Here is a 25802-nt window from a genome sequence, read left to right on the forward strand (position 1 = left end):
TGTCATAATAACAGCTTTTTCATCTCATGGAAGATGAACAGACATGATACAGGAAGTGGCCAGTTAAATTTTTATTGTATCTACAGATATATTATACTATAAAGATAGATGTGCAATATTATTATTAGCAGTTGACATTTTCTTGATTTGTATAGTAGATAAGGAGAGAACGATGTTTGTTTTAATTCATTGCGTCGTGTCTTGAATTGGTTGATAAGTAGTATTATTAGTATGTATTGTCAATAATGCTAATGTAAATGAAATACCCATAATAAATACAAGTATTTAATGGAATAATATTATTTCAAATAAGCTTAACATTTTAAGATTAATAGGTACCTACTTATTTATTAATTCTAGTAGTATTACAATTACAGGGTCATAAAAATACAAACTTATGTAAAATTATCTGTCCCTATTGTTGCTTTTTAAGATCCGAACACAGCCATTTTATTAATACTTCCAATTGAAGCTACTTTACTAATACTAGACTTATAGTTAATTATAGTAATGAGTGCATATATTAATCTAATTAAAATAGCCATTAGAAACATTATTGTAATACATATTTGCCAAAACAAATTCGATGTATACTAGGTGTATAATAAACCAACACAATATACTTTTCTTTTAAATTGTCTTGAGTAACCTTATTTAAATTGTCTTCATCAAATATGAGATGATATTCATTTATCATAACAATTTGAAATTTGACCTACATTGTATATTTTAATTAATTAAGTCTTTAACAGGTATAAGCTATGTAGGTACGTACACATAACAAACATGTAACTTAAGTAAGACATTGTTTGGAAGATTAAAATTGCACTGGAAGCCTATATCTACAAGTGAGATGAATTTTTCTAAATTGGAAGATATTTTAATATTAAGATCTATTTTCCTCGATATATTTCTATTATCCGATCTTGGTCTACATATTCGAAGATATGCGGCGCGTCCATCAAAATACCGACGGTACCGGCAGTAGTTACAATGAAAAAGATGTACAGTTGTAATCTGTCAATCACCATCGCTACATATTTCCAGTCCTCACGAGTCTGTTGAATAAAAATAAAACTAACTTATTAAGTTAAATATTACATTTGAAGAACTTTATAGAGCCGTGGATTTTATGGAGAAGTTACATAATTTATCGCTTCATGACATTTTTTTTATACCACTTAGCTTCATGACATACGGGGCTTCTACAGAATATCTATGATAATAGAATCTCTACATTATTTATTTAAGTGAGTCTATATATCTGATCTAGACACATTAGCCGAGTGCTAATATCGATATGATCAGATGAGCTTTATAAATTTAATTCTACTCAATATTGTGTAACACAATGGAATCTATCACAGCTGTTACAATTCAAAGTCAGCTATGAGACTTTCAAATCGTCTTTTACATAATCTTGATACATTTCAATAATGCTTAATGTATATTACCTATTAGAATTTGGACATCATATAAAAGTATAATTTATATTTTTATTATAATCAAATAATCTACCTGAATGTACAAATCTTCGTTGCGCAAATGCTCAGCAATAAATTCAACTGCTTCCGTAGCTTTGGCAGCTTCAGGTGATAATAATAGCGAATCTGAACTTTCCGACTCTCGTCTCTCGCCTCCGAGACCAAGACCACCCAAAGCGCCAAGCCCACTTAGAGCACCCACTTCACCACCACCGCCTGCCGCGCGATTTATCTTACAATTTGGATGATGTAGGTCTGATAATTCCATTGCTTCCATTTTACTTTGTTTAGCTCCTATAGCGCTGTAAACAAATTTATTTCGTGGTCTCAGCTCAAAATGTCACACAAAAAACACAGCGAAATGTCAAGTGTTACGTTATGCCGTCGACAATTGCTAATTCCTATATAACTATGCGATCTGGGATATTAATTGTGATGTTATATTATTATTTATTATTACTTAAGTATATTATGATATGATTTTAAATTAGTGAAGGAAACCTTATATGCTTAGGCAAGTCGTGAGGAGCAGCAGCATGAGGAGGAGCGCCCATCCCGGGCATTTCCATCATCCATCGCAAACGGGTTTTACGAGGTCGCCGCATCAGTAACGCAGCCGGTAGGTAGTGTAGGAAGACACTCCGGATCCATAAGGGCATTCTAGGGAACATAAATATAAATATAGGTATTGAGTTTGGTGCAGCCAACAATAGTGAAATCATCCTTGGTTTCACAATTGTTATAAGTATCTACAATATTAAAATATTGCATTGAACTAATGAATACGATTTTAGGAATACAAGTATTATTTAGACAGTAGGATATAAAATGGACATTGTTTTTCATAGCAACTGGAATAACAGCTAAACCGCTTTTAACTATTAATTAATCAATTAGTCATCAAGGTTAAATGATACAGTATCAATATTTATTTAACTGTATATTATATACTGTATAAATGTATAATAATTACTTTTAATTACAATTTACCTGTGCGTTCTTGGTCCTCGGAAATTCCAGTTAATAATGATAACAGTGACAAGAATACTGACTGTGTTCATAATGAATGTAAAAAGAAGATATTTGGCAATAAGCGGCAACACCAAAGAAGTCGGCGGAAGAATCTTTGAAACCAATAACAAGAACACAACCAGTGACAGCAAAATGCTTATACCTAATGTAACCTGCAAATGAGATTGTACAAATATTACTTATAGGTTAAGAAAAAATACGATTCAAATTGTACGTGTCATATTGCATTCTATTCTTATCATAATTGAAATTTATTATGCTGTAAAATAGTAGGTACTTCGAAATAAACCAATTTGGATGCGAATTGAATTAATCTTTTTTCATCGCAAACCTAATATAATACTGGATTAATTAAAACCAAAGAAATTACACATGACACGTATTATTTTCACCAGGGACCTTGTTAGTTAAGTTTTTAAAATTATATTATTATGGTTATGCTTGCCTTTTCACCAGCTTCGGCGGGTAAATAAAATACCAGTACGCATAGAAACGAGATCAACACTGTAGGAAGGATCAAGTTAACTGTATAGAACAAGGTTTTCCGTCTTATTATTATGTAAAATGTGATATCGGTCTCCGTGGGGTGGTCTCCCTCATAAATATTCAAATACGCTGGTACTTCGATAATATCCCATGTTCCAGACTTCCAGTAATCAGAGAGGTCAACGAAATTTTTGTTATTATATAAAGCTAGCGATACTTGATCTCCGTTGAATGTCCAAGATCCAAATTTCATAATACATGTTTGTTGATCGAAGGGAAAATAAGTAACATCAATAGTGCAGGAACTCTGAAAAAGAAATATAAATTAATCCATATCACAATTTGTATGTTCTGTAGCATACATTTTAGTACTCAAATATACCTGATATATAGCTGGAGGAACCCAAAGTACTTCACCATTTGGATATATCAGAACGTTAGATTTATATCGCACCTCGTAATTTCCATCAGCACTGTAAAATTGTAATTGCTTACATAAGATGTAACTTCTATAAATACAATACAAAAAGAAAATACTTTGAAAGTACTATACTGACTTGTTGAAGAGTACAATATCTGGTTTCCACACTTTGTCGGGGGGTAACCGAAGAACGCCAATGCCGCCATAGTCTGCTTCATCCCACATTAACTGATAATCCATCCATACTAAACGTAGCCATACATTAGATTTCATGATTTGGTTCTTCTCGTTCTGTTTAAAATTAGATATGTGATTAATATGTTCGTAGATAGGTTAATTGCAATAAGTAGCGAAGAGTGGTATTATCAGGAAATTATCGTAGATACGATGACCCACCTGATGAAAAGGTAAGCTTGCATGTACCTATACATGATTGGACCATGGACATCATAATCCTTACTTCCTTACTAATATTATAAATGCGAAAGTAACTCTGTCTGTCTGTCTGTCTGTCTGTCTGTCTGTCTGTCTCGCTTTCACGCCAAAACTACTGAACTGATTTAAATGAAATTTGGTACCCATATAGTCTAGACGCCGAGGAAGGACATAGGCTACTTTTTAATGCGAAAAAAGGGTTGTAAGGGGTTGAAAATGGTAATGCAAGGTTATCTTTATGCGGTTGAATACACACTTATTATAATAATGGCTTAACTAAAAAATTAGATATTTTGGAAAGTCTACTTTATAATTGTGTTATTAAGTCTATTTTCAAAAATTTTTAATTTCTGAATTACACCAGTATTGTACTAGATATGCGACTTATTAACGCTCATATGTCATAAATAAACATATATGTCATTTGTATAAGCAGCGCGCATGCGCTCTGTTGCGCGCGCAACTGATTATTGTCAATCCGTTGTCTCTTTATGAATTTAAATGAATAAACGTTTGCTCTGCAATTTTATTTTATAAATACATAAATATAATCCAGGCTATACCAGGATTATATTTATGTATAACTGATGACGCTGCTCTTGGACAAGAGCGTAAGAACATATTATTAATATTTTTGAAGAATAAAACAACATATAATATTAAAAATGTTGTCAATACATATGAATACATTTCCTTGGAAGAAAGAACATCTACCGTTCCATCCGAGCTATTCAGGTTCGGAATACGCGTTTCTCCATTCTGGCCAGTATAGTCAGAGATATGGTTCGCGCAAGTAGAGGGATAGATTTAGAATATCACATCTATTATTTTGATTTAACAAAATTTTATTATGTTATTGGCCAACTGGACCACCAATTTTCAAAAGAATTTAAAGAAATGTTTAAACTGTTTATTAAATATAAATAAATATGACATTTAAATTTGTAAATATCACATTGTCACCATTCAAGGGGTAAAATAAAATAGCAGATAAAAGTTTTTATGGAAATTCGTCATATTTGAAGCTAGAACGATTAAGCTTTTTCTTACGCTTTTTTGGGTCAGTTTATTTAATAAATACCTTACTAATATTATGAAAGTGAAAGTGACTCTGTCTGTCTGTCTTAAAAGCCAAAACTTCTGAACTGATTTAAATGAAATTTAAAGTCTAGATCTTGAGATAGGACATAGGTTACTTTTTAATGCTAAAAAGGGTTATAAGAGACTGAAAGAGGATTTTTTAAAAGTTTCTTCAATCTTATTTTTTTGCGTATTGATTAAATATAATTAACGAAAATGGGTTGTAAGGGTCAAAAGGGGAGTTAAAATGTTGTATGCATGTATTGTCATTTTTTAAAGCTAGAAACTTGCAACCCATAATTTAGGCTGTTGAGAAAATATCAGTACCTACCGCCACAGGACTCAGCCATAAATGGTTACAGTATAGCGACATCTTATCATGGGTACATGATGACACTAATATAAGTAGCATTAAAAAAAACAAGAAAAAGGGTTATAAGGGGTTGAAAGGGGAGATGTAATGTATGTATGGTATGTATGGAAGTATCTTCATTTTAAAGATAGTAGTTTGAAACTTAGTTTTTGGCTGTTGATTGAATTGTATGGAAATGTATGGAAATTTCATTTTTGAAGCTAGAACGATGAAACTTTTTTATTGGGTTAGATTATTAATATATATTTTTTACTAATTGCTCAAGGTCACTATTTTGGACGAAGTCGCGGGTACAGCTAGTATGGCTATATATGTAACTCAAGTGGTATGACTAAGATTTAGGTGATAATTAATTTTGATTACTCACAACATTGATAAGTTGGACGAAAGCAAGTCCAAAACGAACATCGACTTTCTGTGTCATGTTTTGTACAGGCCGAATAAGTTTGTTGTAACCGCGGAACAGATCTCGGACAAGCCGCTCTTCGTCCTCTGAACACCATCCTGAAATATTGAAACATGTGAATTTTAGTACAAAGATAAGTAATATTTGTATTGTAATTTATGAGAATGTCAGCTACACTACACACACTATAGCTATACAAAGCAAAGACTGGATTTATTGTATATTTCTTTCCTATTTTGGTTGTAATGGATAAATGAAGTACTTATCATCATCTAACATAGACCAGCATCCAGGCGGAAGGCGCCTTTTATAGCCAGTATTAAATTGAAAATAAATGTAAAAATAGAGGCATCTCCAAATTCCTGAAAACATTTTTTTTTATTTAACCATTAACACATTGTATAAATTGTGGAACATCTAAAATACTAGATAATAAAATTATTATTTTTCATTGCACATCTAGTATCTAGAAAGTCAATGAAACAAGAAATTGCAAACAGCGAAAGGATATTAATTTGTGGCGAAGAACATAATCTAAATTCTGAATACAATATTGTATAACAATATTGTATTCAGAATTTAGAATTCAGAATTTAGTTGTAGGTGTAATGAACTACATTACACCTACAACACACTTTGTAAAGTATTGTAATTTCGTGTTAGATGTGACTCGCGATGCTGCGACGACAGATCAATAAGCAGCGTACCTATCGAGATAAAATGATATACTCTTATATTGAATTACCGATATCTCTTGCGATTCTTAAAATTAATTCCATTTGATGAATATTTAATATTGGTGAATAATAAAATCAAGGACGTAATATTATAATAGTTGTCGATATAATACACGTAATACATAAGTTTTAAGATAAATTGGGTACGTATTTATTATAAACAATGTATATTTTAGAGATATTTAAGAAATTCAATTGATTGATATTTTATCCAACATTAATTGAATTTACATTAATTTTGAGCATTCGATATGTAAATTCCTAAATAACTTTTATTAACTTTGGTTTTGGTAAGTAAATTTGAGTTGATTGTTATTTTTGGGAAAATTTACTGATTACTATTATGAAGCGATAAATTCATATAAGATTGATGGAAGTTTTAGTGATTAAGTACCTGAATATAGAAGGGTAAGTATTCCTGCTGCTAGGAGGCACACGCGCGACCCAGCCCTCATGGCGGCGCGCACTGCCGTACGCACCAGTCCGCCCTGCCGCTTTCCCCGCGTATTGCATTCCGCGCCCTGCACTTTCTTGCATGCCTTATCTATCCGCCCAAGCCTTATTTCTACTCTGATTGTTTTTATAGCTTCATATATACTGAGTTTGATTTTATAAAAGTACCTACTATCAAAAGTTCTCTTATATATTTTAAATTTTAATGTTATTACTACAAGATTAGGATTATTTTTTTGTTGTTATAAAGATATTATTTAGTATCAAAATTATTATATACATTTTAATGGTATTAGCTTTGTTATATGGTAGTTTGTATTTAGATAGTATGTATGTAATTTTTTTAATGCTCATAATCGACTTATAATTCAGTGAGTTATTCAGGTAATAAGGAAAATAATTATATTCATTATAGAGAGAAATTAACATATGAAATAAATTATATATAGAAATAAATTACAGTTTTCCATTATTATCTTTATAAAGTCTTATTTGTTCAAGGAGTGTATTCTCGTAGGCATTGCGCATGTGCAGTTATCCCATGGGATAGCATCGATTGTCGACAGGCACTCGGCAACGGTTCCAGGAAACTAAGCACATATATATATATAAATTTAGGTCAAGGTCTCACTCAAACGTTGACAGTCTAAATGTCGTTCCACTTGACTGTGAAATTGTATAAGTATCGATAACTTCTTACATTTTAGATACACTCGTAATTGTAATTTTATTTGTTCGCTGTATTCGTAAATATGATATGATTTCAATGACCACCTGCCTGGCCCTTTCTATTATTTTTGATCGGTATAAAATGTTTAATTGTGTGTTTTAATGATATTCTTTAATAAAAACGCTTTTCTGTACTTCCAGAAGCATTGATATATTCCTCCCTCAATCAGTATATTTCATTTGATACTTAGCTACAACACTAGTTATATATATATATAGAGAAAGTGAGCAAAGATTATGAGTTTGACACCTGTTTTGTGTTGTCTTGGTCTTGGTCTTCGATTTAAACTTTTGATAGTAATATCTATTAGAGACGTAATAATTTTGACTAGAAACTCTATTCTTTAAATGTAATTCTAATGTAGACCATTTTAGTAATTAGTATATTGTATAAATTTTAGTAAATACTTCCTAATGCAGATTATAATTTATTAGCTGTAATGAGTAGGAGAGTTTTTAGTAGTTGTATTATACACTTCTACTATGTTTTTAGATTTCAGTACCTATTTAAACTTTAAGTTTTGTAAGAAGTAATGTGTTAAAATAAATAAAATACAATATTCATTCGTTTATATTTAATAAACAAAATGCAATTCAGAGTATTAACCTTAACAATTGAACAAATTTCGGAGACAGCAAGTTGTCCCGATGCTGACAAAAAGACGTGGCGCATCATGGCGTCACCCGTAACAGAAGGTGCGGTACAAAATGCAGTACTGCATGCAGGTTCACACGGAGCGCGATGTCCTTTGTCCGGGTCATGAGTCGTCGCACAACCATTATCGAGTGGTTGATGAGACATATTAAACAACAATAAAAAATCAAATTTATTGAAAACATTTAAGCATAATTATAGTCGCTCCGCAACTTCCAAAGGACCGTCTACAATTATTGATAATATTATCTCAGAGGAGGAAAACATGGTAAGAGCTTTGCGTGGATACCGCTGTCGTTTGAGTATCAACGCAACCACTCGGTCGATTTGACGTTTTCCTCTTAAGAGATTTACAATGTTTTCTAAAAATAATCATAATTTTTCGTACAGATTTATAATTAGACAATCATTAGGTTTGCGTTATGTGGATGTGACAGGTCTGGTCAATCGAATCACAAACGAGTGAAAGCAGTTCAGATGGCATTACGAGCTCGTTAACTGAGAATTGTCAACAACATTCATATCTGTACTTTCAGCATAATATGTGATTGCTTTCTCATTATAATAGAATAATGAAATGAAAGTGTATGTAATATTTGAGTACATTCTGAAAAAATGTATGTGAATTAAATCTTACATGCGTATACCTCAAAGTAAGATTTTAGCCACAAACAAGATTTTGATAGGAAGAAAAATTGAATTAGAGCTAACATTATCACTGCATAACTGTAATTGTATGGATAGAAGTATAAACGTGAATATTTTTAAGTAATTTGTTTAATTATTTTGTATAAGTCGATCCGAAAATTCAGGTATGACTTTATTAAAATAATACTTTGTTTAACTATAACTTTTAACGAACGTTTTATGCTATAGCTATATGCCATGGATATTTTACCATTTATAACAATATCGACCCGTTCACAACGAGACATATCACAACCGTACCAATTGAATCAACATTGTTTGTAAAGTTCTATACTAGCTACTGACACAATACATCCGAAAATAAACTTAGGGATCATAACCACGATTCACGGAATCGAATAAGAAGGAAATAAAGGGCCTTTGCATTACCGCCCAAACCCTAAACTGTACAATAGATTTTAAGAATCAAACAAGTTTTAACAAAGTTAATTTTTTTATGCATTCAGGTTGTTCAATGGTATGAAGGAAGACGTTTTTGTGCTAAAATTTGCAGTTCCTGCCGTAGAGTTAGATAGCGACCTTTTAGCGAATACTCTAATATGATCTCTTAAAGCATTTTCGGAATTCCCGCCAATTCTTTACATAGTAGCCGTTGGACACGGAATACAACTGATTATAGTGCCAACTGACTTCATGTTAGTTGTAATACTGATGGTACTTTGTCGTTACTTAAGTTTAACGATGACCTTTCCTCTCATAATTTTATTTGAAAGGAATAGCGAAGTATTGAGTGGAATAAGTCAGACGATAAGAGAAGAGATTTCCTAAAGGCAGAATGTTAAACGTGGATATTGGCAGTTTGAGAACTTATATCTAGAGGGGGGCGCGGGCAGCGAGGCAGGCGGCGGCAACTTCGACGCCGCGGCGTCAGCGCCCGCGCCACATTGCACATCACAACTTAACAGTATTCCTGGTATCACAGTACGTTACGCATGCGCAGCCGCAAGCGGGCGGGTCGCTACGACACCATGATGTGGGGCGCGGACAGCAGCACGGCTAGCGTGGCGATGATTGTGAACAGGGTAAAGATAATAAGGCACAGTCTGTCCACGACCATGGCGGCGAACTTCCAGTCGCGCGAAATATCCGCATCTTCGTCATCTTTGCGCATCTGGAAGGTAATAATTTGATCAATGTTGTACTTAAGCGACTTTAAGTTTGTAATTTAATGTCGTTAGGCCATTGTTTTATATTGCAAGAATATTGTAACAGAATGATATAATTGCCTGATCTGTGATGACTCGAAGCTCTTTGAGTATCAGCGAAAGCTCGTAGTCGACACCAAAGCAACTATGTGCAGCCAATCCAGCGCCATTTTCTTCGCCCCCCCTATAATAAATAAGGCTCTGTAGCAGCCATTCACATTTATATTCTATCTACTGAGCTGTGGAACGAAGGAGACTACGGGAATTATGCTGAATAGAGATATGATTCTAATAGACCCAAGACCCAAGAAGCTTTTGATGATAACAAAATGAAAATGAATTTTATCAACTATTGTTATGAAAGCTGTTAGGGTCGGGTTTACTGCGGACCATTCAAGGCGGGGTTAAAGTACGTTAACCGTGCTATTTACGGCGAGTAGTGTTCGTGTAGATCGTCGAGGGACCTGTAGTATCGGCAGCAGGGAGGCTGCTGCGCGTGCGCGTGCCGGAAGTCGTCGTCGATGTCGAGAACATTTGCTAGCAGCGACTTAGAAGAGCGCTCGCGCAACTCTAAATCTGGCGGAGGAGGCGCTCGCGCCGGTGGTGGCGTCGCTGCCGAGCCCGGCCGGGACATGCGTAGGATCCATGGCAACCAATACAGGAATACACAGCGAATCTATGGACGTGAGTAATAAAAATAGTTATCTTAAATGTGATAGTTACTTATCTGGAGGTAATTCATTATATTCTTAATTATTGTTGCAAAGATTTTAACCAGCGTTAAAATCCATGATTAAGATATATAAAACTTTAACTTCAGATTTTTGTAATGTATTTTCAAAAATACTGTTCGTATTTATATAAGTTGAGTTTGCAATAAAATAAAATATTGTAAATACCAACCCAGTCGCTCATTTCATGTGTATCTGCATGTCGGTGGTGGTAATTGAGAATAAGGATAGTAGAGACGACAGAAGATGCCACCATAAACATGATGCAGTTAAAATACGTGCCCAGTAGAGGCACTGCATCAGAGGTCGCCGGCATTGTCTCAGCTACCATGTTCAGGAACACCGTCAGTGACAATAAAATTGTAACACCTGAATTTAAATAAATAAATGTCATATTGTTTATAATTTAAGCTGCATTCGTGGCGAACTAATTAATTGTACAATTATCACTGAATTATTGAGAAATATTTTTTTTTGATGTCATGTAATTAAAAATGTTAATTTGTTAAATAAGTATACAATATATGTCACTAACCTAAAGACAATTTTTCGCCGGAGTCTGGTGGTAATGTGAAACCAAGTAGAGCCATAGAGGCAATGAGGACACATGGTACAATCAGATTGAAGAAATAGTAGAGTGTTTTGCGGCGGATCACCACTGCGAATGTGATATCTATATATGGTTCCGGGCAGCAATTATAGTATATTTCGTTGCGTTTGCCTGGTACACCTATTAAAACAATGAGATTACTCATTATACCTTATCATGATTAGTAAAAAATATTAGAAAAATATTTTCGATTACCAATGTTCTTTTATATATCAATGTCCGCTATAAGAAATTTATTTTATTAATAATATAAATAACAAATCTATAATATTTATTTCATGGCGTCATAAACAATAAAATCGGCCCAATATTTTTGTAAAAAAGATTTACAAATAAAATATGTAAACGATATTCCTCTTTTTTTCATTGACATATTTGATTTATTGACCTAATACATCATGCTTTTAATATTTTAGCTTACAATATACTATATATTAAATAGATATAAAATTTCAATTATTTTATAATCTGGATTATTAATATAAGTAAAAGTTATACTAACCTATGAGTTCCCATTCGCCATTTGTAACAAAACTGCTTATATCTCCACCTCCTTCATCTTGTAATTGAAGATCCAACTATTAAAAAAAATAAACAGTTATATAATCATTGAAGTTAGTAAGAAACTATACATACTTATTGATTTTCTCTGCCAACCCTGTAAGAGTATTAGCGTAAAGATATATATAATATAAATTTGATAAATGGAATTGATTACTTGATATCCGTCATAAGTCCAACTGCCAAACTTCATTTCGCATCGTTGGTCATCAAATGGAAACCAGGTGATGTCGATCTTGCAAGTGCTTTTGAAAATGCCTGGCGGCACATACAGACACGAGCCGTTGTTCCGTACCACCACGTTCGTCGGATATGTGCTGTCGAATCCTTCATCCGCGCTTTAATCATAACATTCGATTAACGTTATATAACGCTAAATAACTAAACACGTTTATATAGTATTAAAGCAAATGAATATTTTGTAAATATTAATGAAGTTGCAGGGTATAAGGGCATACTCATGACTTGGGCTAGATTTTTATAGGGACACGACATCATAGTCCGCCGTAATTGTAATACATGAGTGGTAGTACTGGCGTCATATAATAATGTGATGCCGTGATGCTGTTCATGTTCATAGCCGTGATTACTTATTATGAAGTGGACTGTCAGCTGGTATGCCATTTCAGGTATAACAATAAATAAATTAAAAAAATAAATAAATGAAAATTCTTATAACGTTTGAAGAAATAAGTATATAATATCTCTGCGCATCTCGTAATTCATATAATATTACGTACAGCATCATTTCAAGAGGTGATGATTTAAATAAAACCTACTAATTTACTCTGAATAGAAAATACATATAACTATTTTAAAAATGTTTATTTACCTGTTGTACATAAGAACATCTGGTTTCCATAACCTGTGAGGTGGTACTCGTAAATCTTTGACTCCGCCGAAATCCGAAGTGTTCCACCTCAAGTTCATATCATTCCATTCCTGCGCGAAAAACAACAGTTATGTAGGTACTATGATATATTCAGAATTGAACAATTTCCTTCAGACAATATTGGAACAAGGTTTCATTTCTATTATATATAATAATAATTATGGTACTCAATAGTAAAAAAATTCCTACAAGTGAAATTTAAATCACATTGTATAGATGCCACTACCGATGACGACACTTGCTAATAATGTATGTGCTGTATTAAATAAACAAAGTGTTTATTTATACTTATGTTCTTGAAAAATTAAATTGGATTTTATAGTGACGGGCAATTAGTTATGACGGTAACTCACTTTGTTACGAACGGTGACTACGCCTTGACAAATTTTCAGAGCAAATATTTGTTAGAGAGGAACGTTATCGCCTTGATAATGGACGATATTAATTGAACAAAATGTAAAATTACTAATAGTAGAGCCGTCTTTGCGATGTTTATCTAATATGTGAGTAGTTTGGTTTTCCAATGAAAGTTTGCCGGACTAACTCAAATTCATGTTAAAATACTTTCTTACTGCATAACTTTTATCTACCGACCACATGTTAAACGATCTATATGCGGCAAAAAGAAACATCTTGAATGTTGGACGTTGTAGTTGTAATTGAAAGCCTGAAATTCGCTGGCTTTATGAAAGAATTAAATTAATTGTAGATTACAAAAGAAGTACATATCCTCCCAGTCTTCTCCTTTACTTTTGGTGTTGTGAGAGTAGTTATTGGGTATAATAGTTGAAACACACTACTATTTAAAGAGAGAACAATTATAATTCCCAGAAGTACATACCATATAACAAATTATATGATAGGTATAATTATATATATTGTTTGAATACAATAATTTTCTGCAAATATAAAATCATGAACTAGGTGATCCTTAGGAACTACACTCATAATATTACTAATTGTATCGGATGCAAAGGGATTATGATAAACTAATGTGGAGGACATACAAAATTAATAATATTTACTTACTAGTTTAAGCCAGATGTTTGTTATTAATAGCTGGTTCTTCTCGTCCTGTGAACAAATTTTTGATTTTATGCATTCCTTAGAGATTTCCTTACTTTTATGTATTTACGACTATAAATGTCTTATAATAAACTACACACTAAAAATTTAAATAATATATCACTTTTTAATCAACAATATAATACTTTTTGTACGGTCTTAACGGTTTTGTAAGATAAATGTTGTGAGGAAATATGACTTCTTCAGATTCGGATATAGAATGTTCCTTAATTATGTAGTAAAATATTAGTGTTTCACCAACCAATAATAAATGAGAATGTAGTGTGTAGAACACCATCTACACACATTACATTCTCATTTATTTTTAAATATCTTAAGGTTTCCCAATCTTGCTATATTTGTTTATGTGTATTACCTCAAACTATGTTAAAAGTGATTTTAAGATTTATTTTAAACTTGGTCCTTCTAGTGTGGTTTTAGATAAATTTTTGCTTTCTCTGAACTCGATATTATACTAAAAACAATGCTTACATAAATGTTCACCACTTACCACGTCAATGATCTGCATGAGCGTGAGGCCGAAGGAGAGCTGCAGCGGGTCGCTCTCGTTGACAACAGGCCGCTCTAGCACGTTGTAGTGGTCCAGCAGGTGATGCAGCAGCCGCTTCTCGTGGTAGCCGCCGCATACTTCTGTGTGTATGAACAATTTAATATTTGAGACGGTTGTTATTTTTCAGCAGATAAACCGTCAGTATATCATACTGTTATGTAAAAAATAATATGGAAATTCCAATATTTGGCGTAACGTATAATTTTGATAACTCCTAATTATGGGAGTGCTGTAGGGTAAATGTCGCCATCATCATTAAATAATAATTGGCTTTACATTGGTATATTTAGTTCAGTATTCATTAAATGTATTCACAAAATAAAGTATATTCAAGAACACTAGGTACAAATCATTTCCTTAGAAATAGTAGTGCTTAATGGGTAAAATTATATTTAGTATAGAAAAATAGGTTTAACGACTTTGCTTGGAAAGCTGCAATGCAGTCAAACAAAAATTTTCAAAGAATACACTATATCTATTTGGATTTATTTTATGTATTATCTGTTTTTTAGAATTCGTAGAAATATCGTCTTTTAGTAAACTAGTTTTTTAGTCTTTTAGTTTACTAAAAGACGATATTTCTACTATATGTCTATAAACTACGAATTCTAAAAAACACTCAAAGTTGCCTTTGTTAAAATAAATGGAAAATAGCCCGAATTTTTATTAAGATTCATATCATATAAAATAAGAGTAGGTCTTTCATTATTTTAAAATTATGTATGCATAAAAAATAATTATCTATAGGTACATGTATTAATAAAGAGAATATATGCATATTTATTATCACAGATATTACTCTTAATTTTGGATCTATACTATTAGATGCATAATGTTTTTGTAACAGCTCTGTCGTTGTCTGTTATATATACCTACCAACTGTCTCAAGTATACTTGTATCTTGATCGATAGAGTGCCAGTGTTAGGCAAGTGGAGTAGTCTATTGTGCTGCAATTTCTGCTTATTCTGACATTCTTAAACTCTTTGATGTTTGCTTGTGGCTAAGTACATCTCAGTCAATAGAAGATCCTCAATCTGTCATAGCTATAGAATTGTATTTTTTTAATTTATTTACATTATCAGAAAACAAAGTTATTTTCATTATGTTTATTCTATTGGCGTAATTTAAAACCAGTGAGAAGAAAATTAAGAATACCAGTACACAAACGTATAAAAAGTAATTTAGAAAGTTATACAATATTGAATCGTTTTTATGTTGACACTAGGTACAGATTTTACAAAATCTAATCGATTGCCAACTATTCTGATTCTGTCGTTCTTTGTCTCACTTAGCTCGTTCAATGCAACTGGGCGTTGCATAATTATGTACTTTGAACTTTATTATTCGTACGTACAATATAATAAACCTTCTTTTATATCTTTAACTAATAATATACAGATATTTTATTCATGCGCCATCTAATACCTTCTGTCTTCTCTTCTCTACCTAAAAGTGTCTAGAATCCCTTTTGTCCGCCTATTGTAGCTTATTACAATAATTTATGTTCTTTTGTAATACACTTCTAGTGCAATAAGGAGTAAATAAAATAACATAATTGAAAATAATTATTAGTATATATCTAACATAAATCAAGTAGATATATAGACAGATATCCCTCTCTAGAATAGGAATATACATATATATATATATATATATATATCATGGTAATAGATAGATATCAGAACTTAGAAAAAAAAAGTTTAAGTTTTATATTAAAATATATTCTAATCTATAAAATGGAATTGTTAACAGTTACAAAATACTCATAATTTCTACAAATAAAACCTGCAAAGACCTATTCAGTCTCTGCTAGGTGAAAGTTAAAAGTAGTTGAAAGTTACAAGAAACAGAATCTGTTTTAGATCTAGGTAAAGTCAGACTGTTTAAGTAGTTGTTATGGAGTAACTTGTGATTGCTTATTTTCGTGTCGCAGTAACTGTAGTGTGATGGTAGACTTATCGCTTACCCCTCGGCCACAGCAGGCCCAGAAGCAGCAGCAGGCCCGCGGGCGCCGCCAACAGCGAGCGGCGCGCCCGCCACCCCATGTCAGCGCCGCGACGCCGCCGCGCCGCGCGCCGCCGCCGCCGCCGCCGCCGCCCCGCCGCGCCGCGCCATCACCCGCCCCGACCCCCGCGACACCGACCCCCGCCTCCCTACGCCGCACTCCCGCCTATACGGATCTATCGAATATGATCGGTTTAAAATTCAATCCTTTAATGGTTTTCATAAATCGAACTTTCTTCACGACCGCTCGCCGACGGCCACGAGTGCCGTCCGATTCACGAGCATCGCCGGCAGCGCCGCGGGTATGTTGCTCGAGTTACGGCGTGTTTTTGAGCATTGTTGTTCAGCGGAGTGCGGCCGACCGTGGGGCAGCGGAGCCGCCGGTGTGCGGACTGGCGGAGGCACCGCGGTCGCGCAGCCGCGCCGCCGCCCATTCAAGCGCCGCCCGCCGCCGCGCGCCGCGCGTCCTCGACACCGTCGCCGGGCTGCTGCTGCATGATCCTCTCGTCGACCTTGTCGTCTCCCTCGCAGCCCTGCACGCGGCCCGTGCTCGGTGTCGCACCACGGCACCACCGCGCCCGCTGCCGCACCCGTTCACTATTATCATCTTTAATTATTTACTTAATTATTCGAACGATGTAACATACGAGAACAGACGAGAAAACGTAATTGTGTTTCATTTATCATCCGTCCTTATTTATTATTAACTAAATTATAGGAAAATTCATAATAATATCAGATTACAGCGACATTTTAATTCTGACAGTTTAATTGGAATTCAATTTTCTACTTTATTTGGAAGTCCATATATCAACATCATACGACTCATTTGGACTTTACACCACTTCGATATAGTAAAATAACTAAGTATCAATATTTCTGTTTAAGTAAGAAGTTAGATAGCGTAGTAAAATAAAATAAATCTGAGTTAATCAATCTATCGACTAAGAATATCACGGTGAGAAATGAAGTTAAAAAAATCTTGACAAATTATGACACTGGAAAGTGTAATTTGCCTTGAACTAGTCGCTCTCAATTCTATACATCGGTTATGATGGATATTCAAAATCTAGAGATTAGTGGTTCAAGTATTGTGGTTGTGTTCGGCGAAGCCTGCGGGACGCGGTGCGGTCCAGGCGCGGGGATGCTGCGCACGGTGCGATCAATGAGGGAGAGCTCGTCTCCCTGATGCCTCCCCTTATGCCCCCCGCCACCTCTCTCACCTCCGCTCCTACACAGAACCTACCCGACACCTACGAAATTTCGAACTCGAACATTAACTTAGGAGATATCAGCTGACGTGACAAGTGCAAAATTAAAGAGGAGACATTCGATAGATATTTCATGGTAAGATTCTGGTCCCGCCTTTGACAAGCATTGCGTGGCAGCCGTAAATTAAAATTAAATTGCCTTGTTTCTCAATTTTATATTTCCATCAATACTTTCCAATCGATAAGATCATGTGGGACCGAGCGAAGAAATATGTAAATTTGTTGAGATGATATCGATCCACTTTTAAGTGAACTTGTAAGTAGCAAATAAGCCCTAATGGAATATTTTCAACTGTTATGACTAGTATAAAACCTTAATTTCAGTAAAACTATTATATTATGAATTTTACCCAAATCTTTTTATACTTATTTGTTTCTCGGAATTAATGAATACAGTTACAGTTATTTTGGGGACTCTGTTTTATGACACTTTTCAAATACATATCATTATATTTCAGTGACGTTTTACGGTAATTATAATCAGTCCGTTTAATTGTTCAATTAACTAAGACCCTTTTATTTATAGCTACCACTCATAATAAACTTTACTTATATCTCAGGTTCCCCTCCACAGTTATGTTATAAAAATATATTATTTTTTAAATTGGTATAAATATATCAAGTACGTATACTGTTAGTATATTATACATATTACTTAGGTAAATAATTTTTTTAATTTAATTTGTTTATTATTTCTTTCACATTTTGATGAAAAATATCTACAATTACTGAATATACCCTTTGATTTCTAAGATTTTAATACATGTATATATAGTTCATATAACTATAGAATTATGATATCGTTATAATATGGTCGCTAACTTATAGTTTTGGAGAATATCACTTCAAAATCGATTCTATTGTAAATGTACTGAGATAGTAATTTCAAAACTGAAAACAGTTTCAGAACGGCGAACGAGAATCGCTGAAGCATGTCTACGCTTAATGTAGAACCTGATAATAATAGGTGTTTGGTTATTACCACACCCATTTTCAACGCCTGCTTTATAGTTAAACAGGTAATGACCAAAAATCTGATATAATTGACAATTACAACACACCAATTCTTCATTTATATAATTCATTGTCGTTTAATAAATCTATATTAATAATTAGAAACGTAAAAATATCAATTAAAATTATTATAATTATTAAAATTATGCTATCAATCTCTATTTTACAACACTCACAAAATTAACAAATAAAAAAGACAAGTTATAAGTAGGTAGTTTGAACCTGAGAACAAGGTAGAAAAAATAATATTTATATTGTATGTTGCATTAAATACTTTATTATAAAAAAAACATTTCACACTCGGTATATTGACAGAGATAGAAACTAATTTTCTTCAATATATCTTACATATATATTATTATTATCAGGTACAGTGATAATCGTAAGTGTAGCAATGACTTATAAATTTAATCGCTATGTAAGAAGAAACAATAGTAACAATTGCGTCGGAGTTCACGATCTAGTTTTGTCTTTATTAGGAACGGAATATGTATGGTAAATGGCAAATGTGTTCAGAACCAGGAAGTTTGCGAAACTCAGAGAAAGCGCCCAAGAAGTGCGCCGCTGAATAGAGCACTAAGAACAAAAGCGGTTCATTTACTAGAAACTAGGCGAAATAATGAACGTACTATACCAGAGTGAAATGTCAAAAGTAAAGGTTAAAAGTTACGAGTGCAGTTTCAATAGAACTCTACCTCCATTGCATTTGTATTGCTAACATAACAAAATGGCGACAAAATGTACAGAGGTCCACTAATAAATAATAATGGTTAAAAGATAAATTACTATTATGAATGGCTATTGTACAACATACAAGTCTAAGTAGGTAAGATCTTATGTAGTTAGCTCGGTAAAGCACTCTATTCTCATACTTAAATGTACAGTTTACAGAGATAATAAAATAATGGAACTATATTTTAAAACACTGATTAATAGGTACCTCCAACTGATACGGTAGAATAGATCCAGAATGGAGGTAGTCTTTATAAATTGGGAAGACAAGAATACGCCTTATTGTTACATAATAAGCCGTATTATGGAAGGTATTCGCGGTTTTCAATGCTAAGTAAATATTATTTAATATTTTTTAATAATAAATGAAGGAAGGCTAAAAAATTTCAATTTTTTTTAAATTCTAAAATAAGAGAGATATAGTATGTGTTAATGGTTATGGTAATGAATAGAACAGAATAGAATTTATTAACTCGTTTTATACAGTAATAACATAATGAGAAGTACAAGAATAATTTACACATTCAAAAACAGGGTCATTGTGGACCACAACTCGGCGTAATGCTGGAAACATACTTTCAAGCGCTGATTTTCAGTTGGGCCCACAGTACGGACGCACATATATTACAATTAAAATAAAAATATTAATAACTAAGAGAAAAAGTATATAAATAATAAAAATTATAATAATCGTAGAACATTATGTGCGTAATGGAGAAAAGAAAAAATAAACAATTATAAAAAAAAAATACCCACAGTGATGCCCACGGTGCATTTTATGTATTCTAATAACTGCATCGTAGTATTAAAATAAAAATATCCATAACACTTGCTCTCTGGTACCAGCAAATAGTTTGAGCCAAGGAAAAAGTCGAATGAATTCTTGTGAATCCTTTATCGTTAGTATCAATTACTTTTCTGAAAATGTAGCAGATGTTCTTTAAAATGCTTTCGGAAAGTATATGTTGTTTTCACTTCACGCATAGATGGTGGGAGAACGTTCCATGTTTTTAACGCCGCTATTTTAAATGATCCCCAGTAAAGAGTAGTTTTATGAATTGGCGTTACAAGAAGAAACGGCGAAAGCCTTGTATGATATCTATTATAACCACTAGCACATGTAATGGTGGTATATTAAATATAAATTTTACAATAATACATCAATGATTAATAATTAAAATACTGTTTATCTATTTTTTTTTACTACATAATTTTTTATTTATTACTACGGACATGAAACATTTATGTATTTATTTGAATAATAAAAAATAGATGTCATAATAGTAACATTGTTTGTGGAGAGGACATTATAAATGTATATAATACGTACGATGCGGGCAGCAAATGTGTTTACTTGGACACGAGGTAATAGCAAAAGCAGTCAGTTAAATGAAAATGAAATCTGTTTTTATTTTTTGTCTAATGATTCAAATGCTATCGTGGGGCTCTGGGGCGACGGCACGTCGCGTGATCACATGATGGCCGCTTGCAAATTGCACATTACACGGCGCGGTCTGCAACCGACCATTAATGCATTCCCGCCGATTACTTCATAACGAAACCGACCATGGAAACTGTTACAGTTTTTATGATATGTAGTGAAATTGTTTATTTTAATTTTACTAATTATATGGGGTTAGTGTTCATATTTAGGATATTATAAAATATCAAAAATATATAAATAATAAAGATATTATACGTTCTTAGTATAGGAGTACTTTAATAATGTATGCTAATAAGAAACGATATATAATTTATGTAGGGAGACTGTATTGTTAGTAGGTAATGGGGACTAGTAGACCCATTGTTAGCAATGTACGCTATTTATTAGGTCAACCTTCACGCGGTCCCTACTGGAAACTGTCATGATAAATTCCTAAGGAATTCGTCACGATTGGTTAACTGACCTAACTTCATCCCCGTTCTGTAAACTTCAACTAGTGTTTCAAATACCGTTACGGCAGATGGAAGCACCATTATTTCTTTTCTATTAAAAAAAAGTACATAATTTATGTGTGCAATATATGTTATAGTACTATGTAATAATATATTATTTGTACCATTAGCTATTCCCATATAGAAAGTCAGTAAATTTATTCGGTACTCATAATGCCCCGATTCCATTTAGCGTTATAGGAATTCAGGTAAAAGGTAACGACTTAGGGCTGAAACTTTAGTCTTAGGATGAAAAGGAGTAATTTAGGTATGTAGTATATAATAATATATTACATATTTTATGTTTTACCTAGTAGCAGATTTTTTATTAACTTTTAAAATATTCTATTTCTAGTAATGTTAATATTAAAAATAGTATTCCGGAAAATCACACACATTTATATTATGTGTGCAAAATTATTATTGCGTGTAATCCACTTCCATGATTAGGCTATAATCAAACTCTGAAAGTAGAAAGGTTTCAAAGCATAAATATTTGATAAGTAACGAAATTTGATATCAGCAAGTGAGTAATAAGTTCGTTTTTGGTACTGTTGGGGCGGGCGTGGCGGAGCGGCAGCGCGGGTCACACTGATTACTTATTGATGACTGCGGTCCGACCGACCCTCGACCGATGATAAATTTGGACGAAATTGTATCATTAATATTAGAAAACCGATGCACGATGTGAATCTTAATATCAATATCTATTATGATTAGAATATTGCATGCACTATTATATAGCTGAGTGATGGTGAGACCATCACTCAGAAATAATACTAATTATATAAATGTATAGAATATATATAATATATACCTATATATGTATACATATGTTATATATATATATATATATTATTGTTGGGTATATTAATGCGATTGATGGTGATATCGTCCGTAGCCATGGATTTAAAATAAACACCATCCCATTCACAAAGTCGGTACTTAACAATTAGTCTGATACCTTATTAGAAATCACTGGCATGTTGGTGTAAGTTTAAGTATACTTGAACAGCTGGATTTCAATTTAATTTTTTAGACAACATATTTCCTCTCGCTTTTCTGATTACATGAAAAGTGATGGAAGTGTACAATAGAAACAAGGAGAAGCGGGCGCTTTTCTATTTGACCATTGAACGCGAGCGGTTGGAAAATTCATTGGTACTATCTAACAGCTTCTAGATGTTAGTAGTACTATGTAATATTATGTTATCTGTGGTAGTACCAATGACTTTTCCGAGCGATTAATACTAAGATATTACTATTCCGCTCGTTTTTTTGTTTACCTATAAACGATTGCTTGAAAAGTAAACGGGGATAGCTTTACTGACTTTCATTTCATATTCATAAATATAATAATGTAATAATTTCATATGATTTCTGGGATGTCCTTACAATATTTTATAGTAGAACCAAAATTATTTTATTTTATTAGTCGTTTTATGAATTTCTGTCTACCATCACACAGGTGCGCATTTATTTGCTTTATAAATTGTACCTTACTTATTAAACACATATTACATAAGAAGATTAGGAAGTGTATCCAAAACTAGTTTTGGTTTTAATGAAACATGACTCAATGAAATCGTTTTAAACAATTCGTGGCTAGTGTAGATTGTTGATATGTCTATCTGTCTACTATATTGACGTATTTGACGGTAGGTTCCAATGCCAATTTCGAAGTGAAACTTTCCATTCACAATATGCATTTCTTCAGACCGATGGAGCCATAGATTAATAAAAAAAATGGGAAAATCTCTTTGTTATCATAATGCTAGTAATATTTCTTCAAAATTATATTTCATTCATTTAATTTATTTTTAATGAATAATAATCTCGAGAACTTAATAATCTTCGAAACTATTGTAAATAAATTTGTATTTAAGTAAGAATGTAAACCTAAATAGGATCGTTAACAAATTTACTTTCAGTAAAAATAAAAAAAAGAATCGCCCTTGTTACTCATAGGGAAAAGTACGGTTATAAAAGCGAATCGCGCCCTTTACAACCTATTACACAGATTTTAAAAACGTTTTACCTGCAATGTGTGTTTATCCGTATAAAATATTAAAGAGACGTAATACCCAGTGTATTACGTAGTCAGTACGTGTGGAGTGTCATTGTGTTCCGATATTGATGCATTAATTTATTAGTATAATTCACAAGAACGTCATTACTGCTAATTCAATAACGATCCTTTTTGTTATAATAACAAATTAGGTACGTTAGATATAAGTTAGATATTAGTGTTTCGCTATAGGTGTATGCTGTGAATATTTTTTTTTCTGTAAGTGGAATAGAAAATAAGCTTACAGTTCACCAGATAGTAGGGTATAATATTTAAAGCTTGGTGAATGAGAATCTTGAGACTTGAATCTAGAATTTTACAAACACATGCACTAATATTATTTGGAATTTTTATTTTATTTTATAACTACTCATATGATATTGATGCTTTTATCCATCTATTCTATTATTATTATTATAAAAATAAGTTTATATACTTTATTTGTAACAAAATATAAATGAACGAGGAATAACTTTGTTATACTTAATACTGTTAAATAAATAAGCTGATTTAGGTTATTATAGTTAGCGCCTAATATGACAGTTTAGCAATTACTCATTAAATCTTATTCTTGTGACAATACGTCCACAAATTTACACACTGAGTAAGGTTTACAATGAGATAATTTTTAATCTCAAATGCTTTGTAAACCAAAACCACTGTACCAATTTAATGTACTTGTTAACATTAAATTGGTATAGTGGTTGGTATTTCATATCTCTCATAGAATAATTCGACTAAAATTCGACTCCTAGGTCATAGATTAATTAATTGTTTACTTTGTTGCATGCTATGCGTGCAGATACCGCGAGACCATGCATGGCTTGTGCCATGGCGGCTGTCGCTATAAAGGGGCCCAACGAACTTTTATCCCATCCAAACGAGGATCGAAATTACGACGCCCTGAACCGAAATTCGAATATTCGAGTTATATCGCCAGACTGAAGTCGTATCAGTGACAAGTGGGGAGAAAGGGGATTTTTAGTAACATGAACTGATGATCTTATTACAAGCAATTTACTATCTCAGGTTGACCTCCACGCGGTTCCCCCTGGAAACCATCGTGACTGACCTGACCTCATGCTTATTCTTTTATCTTGCGCTGGTGCCCTACCAGCGTAAACCGTTAGCGCAGGCGAGTACACCATTCCAATATCATACATAAAACCGACGGAAGAATTTCCAGAATGGCTTGTACCTTCTACGCTTGCCCCCATTTTCGTCGAGTGAAACATTAAAAACTAGCTACGGTCATCAGCATTGCATAGTTTAAAAAAGAGCTGTGTAAGTTCTACACATTTTTAATTAGGTATACTTACAGTTTTCTTTATGTAATGTTATTATTTAAATAGATATTTTTAATGAAAATAAATAACGTACGATCTTCAGAAGTTGTCCATGTCTAAGATATACTGGCCATAATGAATTTATCTTACGGAAATATGTCTCCATACTTATATCATAAATGCAGTTATAGTTAAAAAATTTCAAAACTATTGGAAATGTTTTTTACAGTATCTACTGTATCTAGGGAATTATAAAATTATTGTTTTATGTGTGTCAGAAGATCCTGTATCCAGTTATTTGGATTTATTGTCCAAATAACTGGATCCAGGATCTTCTTTATAATATAATCACAATAAATATTCCGTTTGTATAGTATTTTATGTATGTCTTTATTTACAATATGAAAATACGAGAACATATGTTATTTATATATATATAACTTTGTTATGTATTTCCTGTTTAGCAAGATTCCTGTGGTTTCGTTAAACTATTAAGTGTTGGTAGTTCATAATTAGATGTTTGTTCGAACCTTAGTAAGAGTAATTGGGTAATGGGTATCTACTTTACCAGCCATAGAGGGAGATATCGATTTACATTAACCTGAAATGAGAAAAATGCTGACTGACTTTTCCATGTTTAGGGTACTTATATTACACTACTTATGTTTTAGCTACTAAATAAATGTTTAGATTACCTAAATCCAAAGAAGTGAATCTGGTGTTTTGTTATAACATTCATCAACGTTAACAATGAGCAAATATGTTAGAAATATTATTCCAGGAAAATAAAAATTTATACTAAACAACTATGTACCTTAGAACTGTAGCATTTGAATGCTTGTTCGGAAAAGTTGTAATTGAAAAATTGTATAATTTTATAAGTACAATAAAATAATAAATAAATAAATATACAGAAT

The 25802-nt window shown here is 32.8% G+C and overlaps 2 protein-coding genes across 3 annotated transcripts; both read right to left on the minus strand.

The window, feature by feature from the left end:
• Positions 1-319: 319 nt before the first annotated feature.
• Positions 320-7046, minus strand: LOC131845901 (acetylcholine receptor subunit beta-like 1). The gene is made up of 9 exons (XM_059195053.1): positions 6849-7046; positions 5679-5815; positions 3560-3714; positions 3385-3475; positions 2962-3309; positions 2475-2668; positions 1986-2144; positions 1519-1786; positions 320-1058 (listed from the first exon to the last, which is right to left on the minus strand). Exons 1-9 carry the CDS (start codon positions 6907-6909, stop codon positions 894-896), a joined length of 1578 nt encoding a protein of 525 aa, XP_059051036.1. The 5' UTR covers positions 6910-7046; the 3' UTR covers positions 320-893.
• A 1183-nt stretch (positions 7047-8229) lies between these two features.
• Positions 8230-16624, minus strand: LOC131845900 (neuronal acetylcholine receptor subunit alpha-7). 2 transcript variants are annotated; one of them, XM_059195052.1, is made up of 11 exons: positions 16542-16624; positions 14515-14654; positions 13968-14012; positions 12879-12988; positions 12204-12384; positions 11988-12063; positions 11411-11605; positions 11048-11244; positions 10609-10820; positions 10226-10328; positions 8230-10110 (listed from the first exon to the last, which is right to left on the minus strand). In XM_059195052.1, exons 1-11 carry the CDS (start codon positions 16618-16620, stop codon positions 9958-9960), a joined length of 1491 nt encoding a protein of 496 aa, XP_059051035.1. In that variant the 5' UTR covers positions 16621-16624; the 3' UTR covers positions 8230-9957. The 2 variants fall into 2 exon arrangements, with proteins under 2 accessions (XP_059051035.1, XP_059051034.1); XM_059195051.1 differs by having other exon boundaries at positions 10576-10820.
• Between the last annotated feature and the right edge of the window lie 9178 nt (positions 16625-25802).

Source organism: Achroia grisella, unplaced genomic scaffold (assembly GCF_030625045.1).
Source record: "Achroia grisella isolate CSIRO2021 unplaced genomic scaffold, CSIRO_AGI_Agris_v1 utg487, whole genome shotgun sequence".
Lineage (NCBI taxonomy): Eukaryota > Metazoa > Arthropoda > Insecta > Lepidoptera > Pyralidae > Achroia > Achroia grisella.

Coding starts and splice junctions, on each gene's coding strand:
- LOC131845900 (XM_059195051.1), bottom strand. CDS start 16,620: ATGGGGTGGCGGGCGCGCCGCTCGCTGTTGGCGGCGCCCGCGGGCCTG. Junction 14,655..16,541: donor GGGCCTGCTGTGGCCGAGGG/GTAAGCGATAAG, acceptor TCATACACACAG/AAGTATGCGGCGGCTACCAC. Junction 12,989..13,967: donor CAAACATCTGGCTTAAACTA/GTAAGTAAATAT, acceptor TTTTTCGCGCAG/GAATGGAATGATATGAACTT.
- LOC131845901 (XM_059195053.1), bottom strand. CDS start 6,909: ATGAGGGCTGGGTCGCGCGTGTGCCTCCTAGCAGCAGGAATACTTACC. Junction 2,669..2,961: donor CCGCCGAAGCTGGTGAAAAG/GCAAGCATAACC, acceptor TCTCATTTGCAG/GTTACATTAGGTATAAGCAT. Junction 1,059..1,518: donor ACGAAGATTTGTACATTCAG/GTAGATTATTTG, acceptor TTTATTCAACAG/ACTCGTGAGGACTGGAAATA.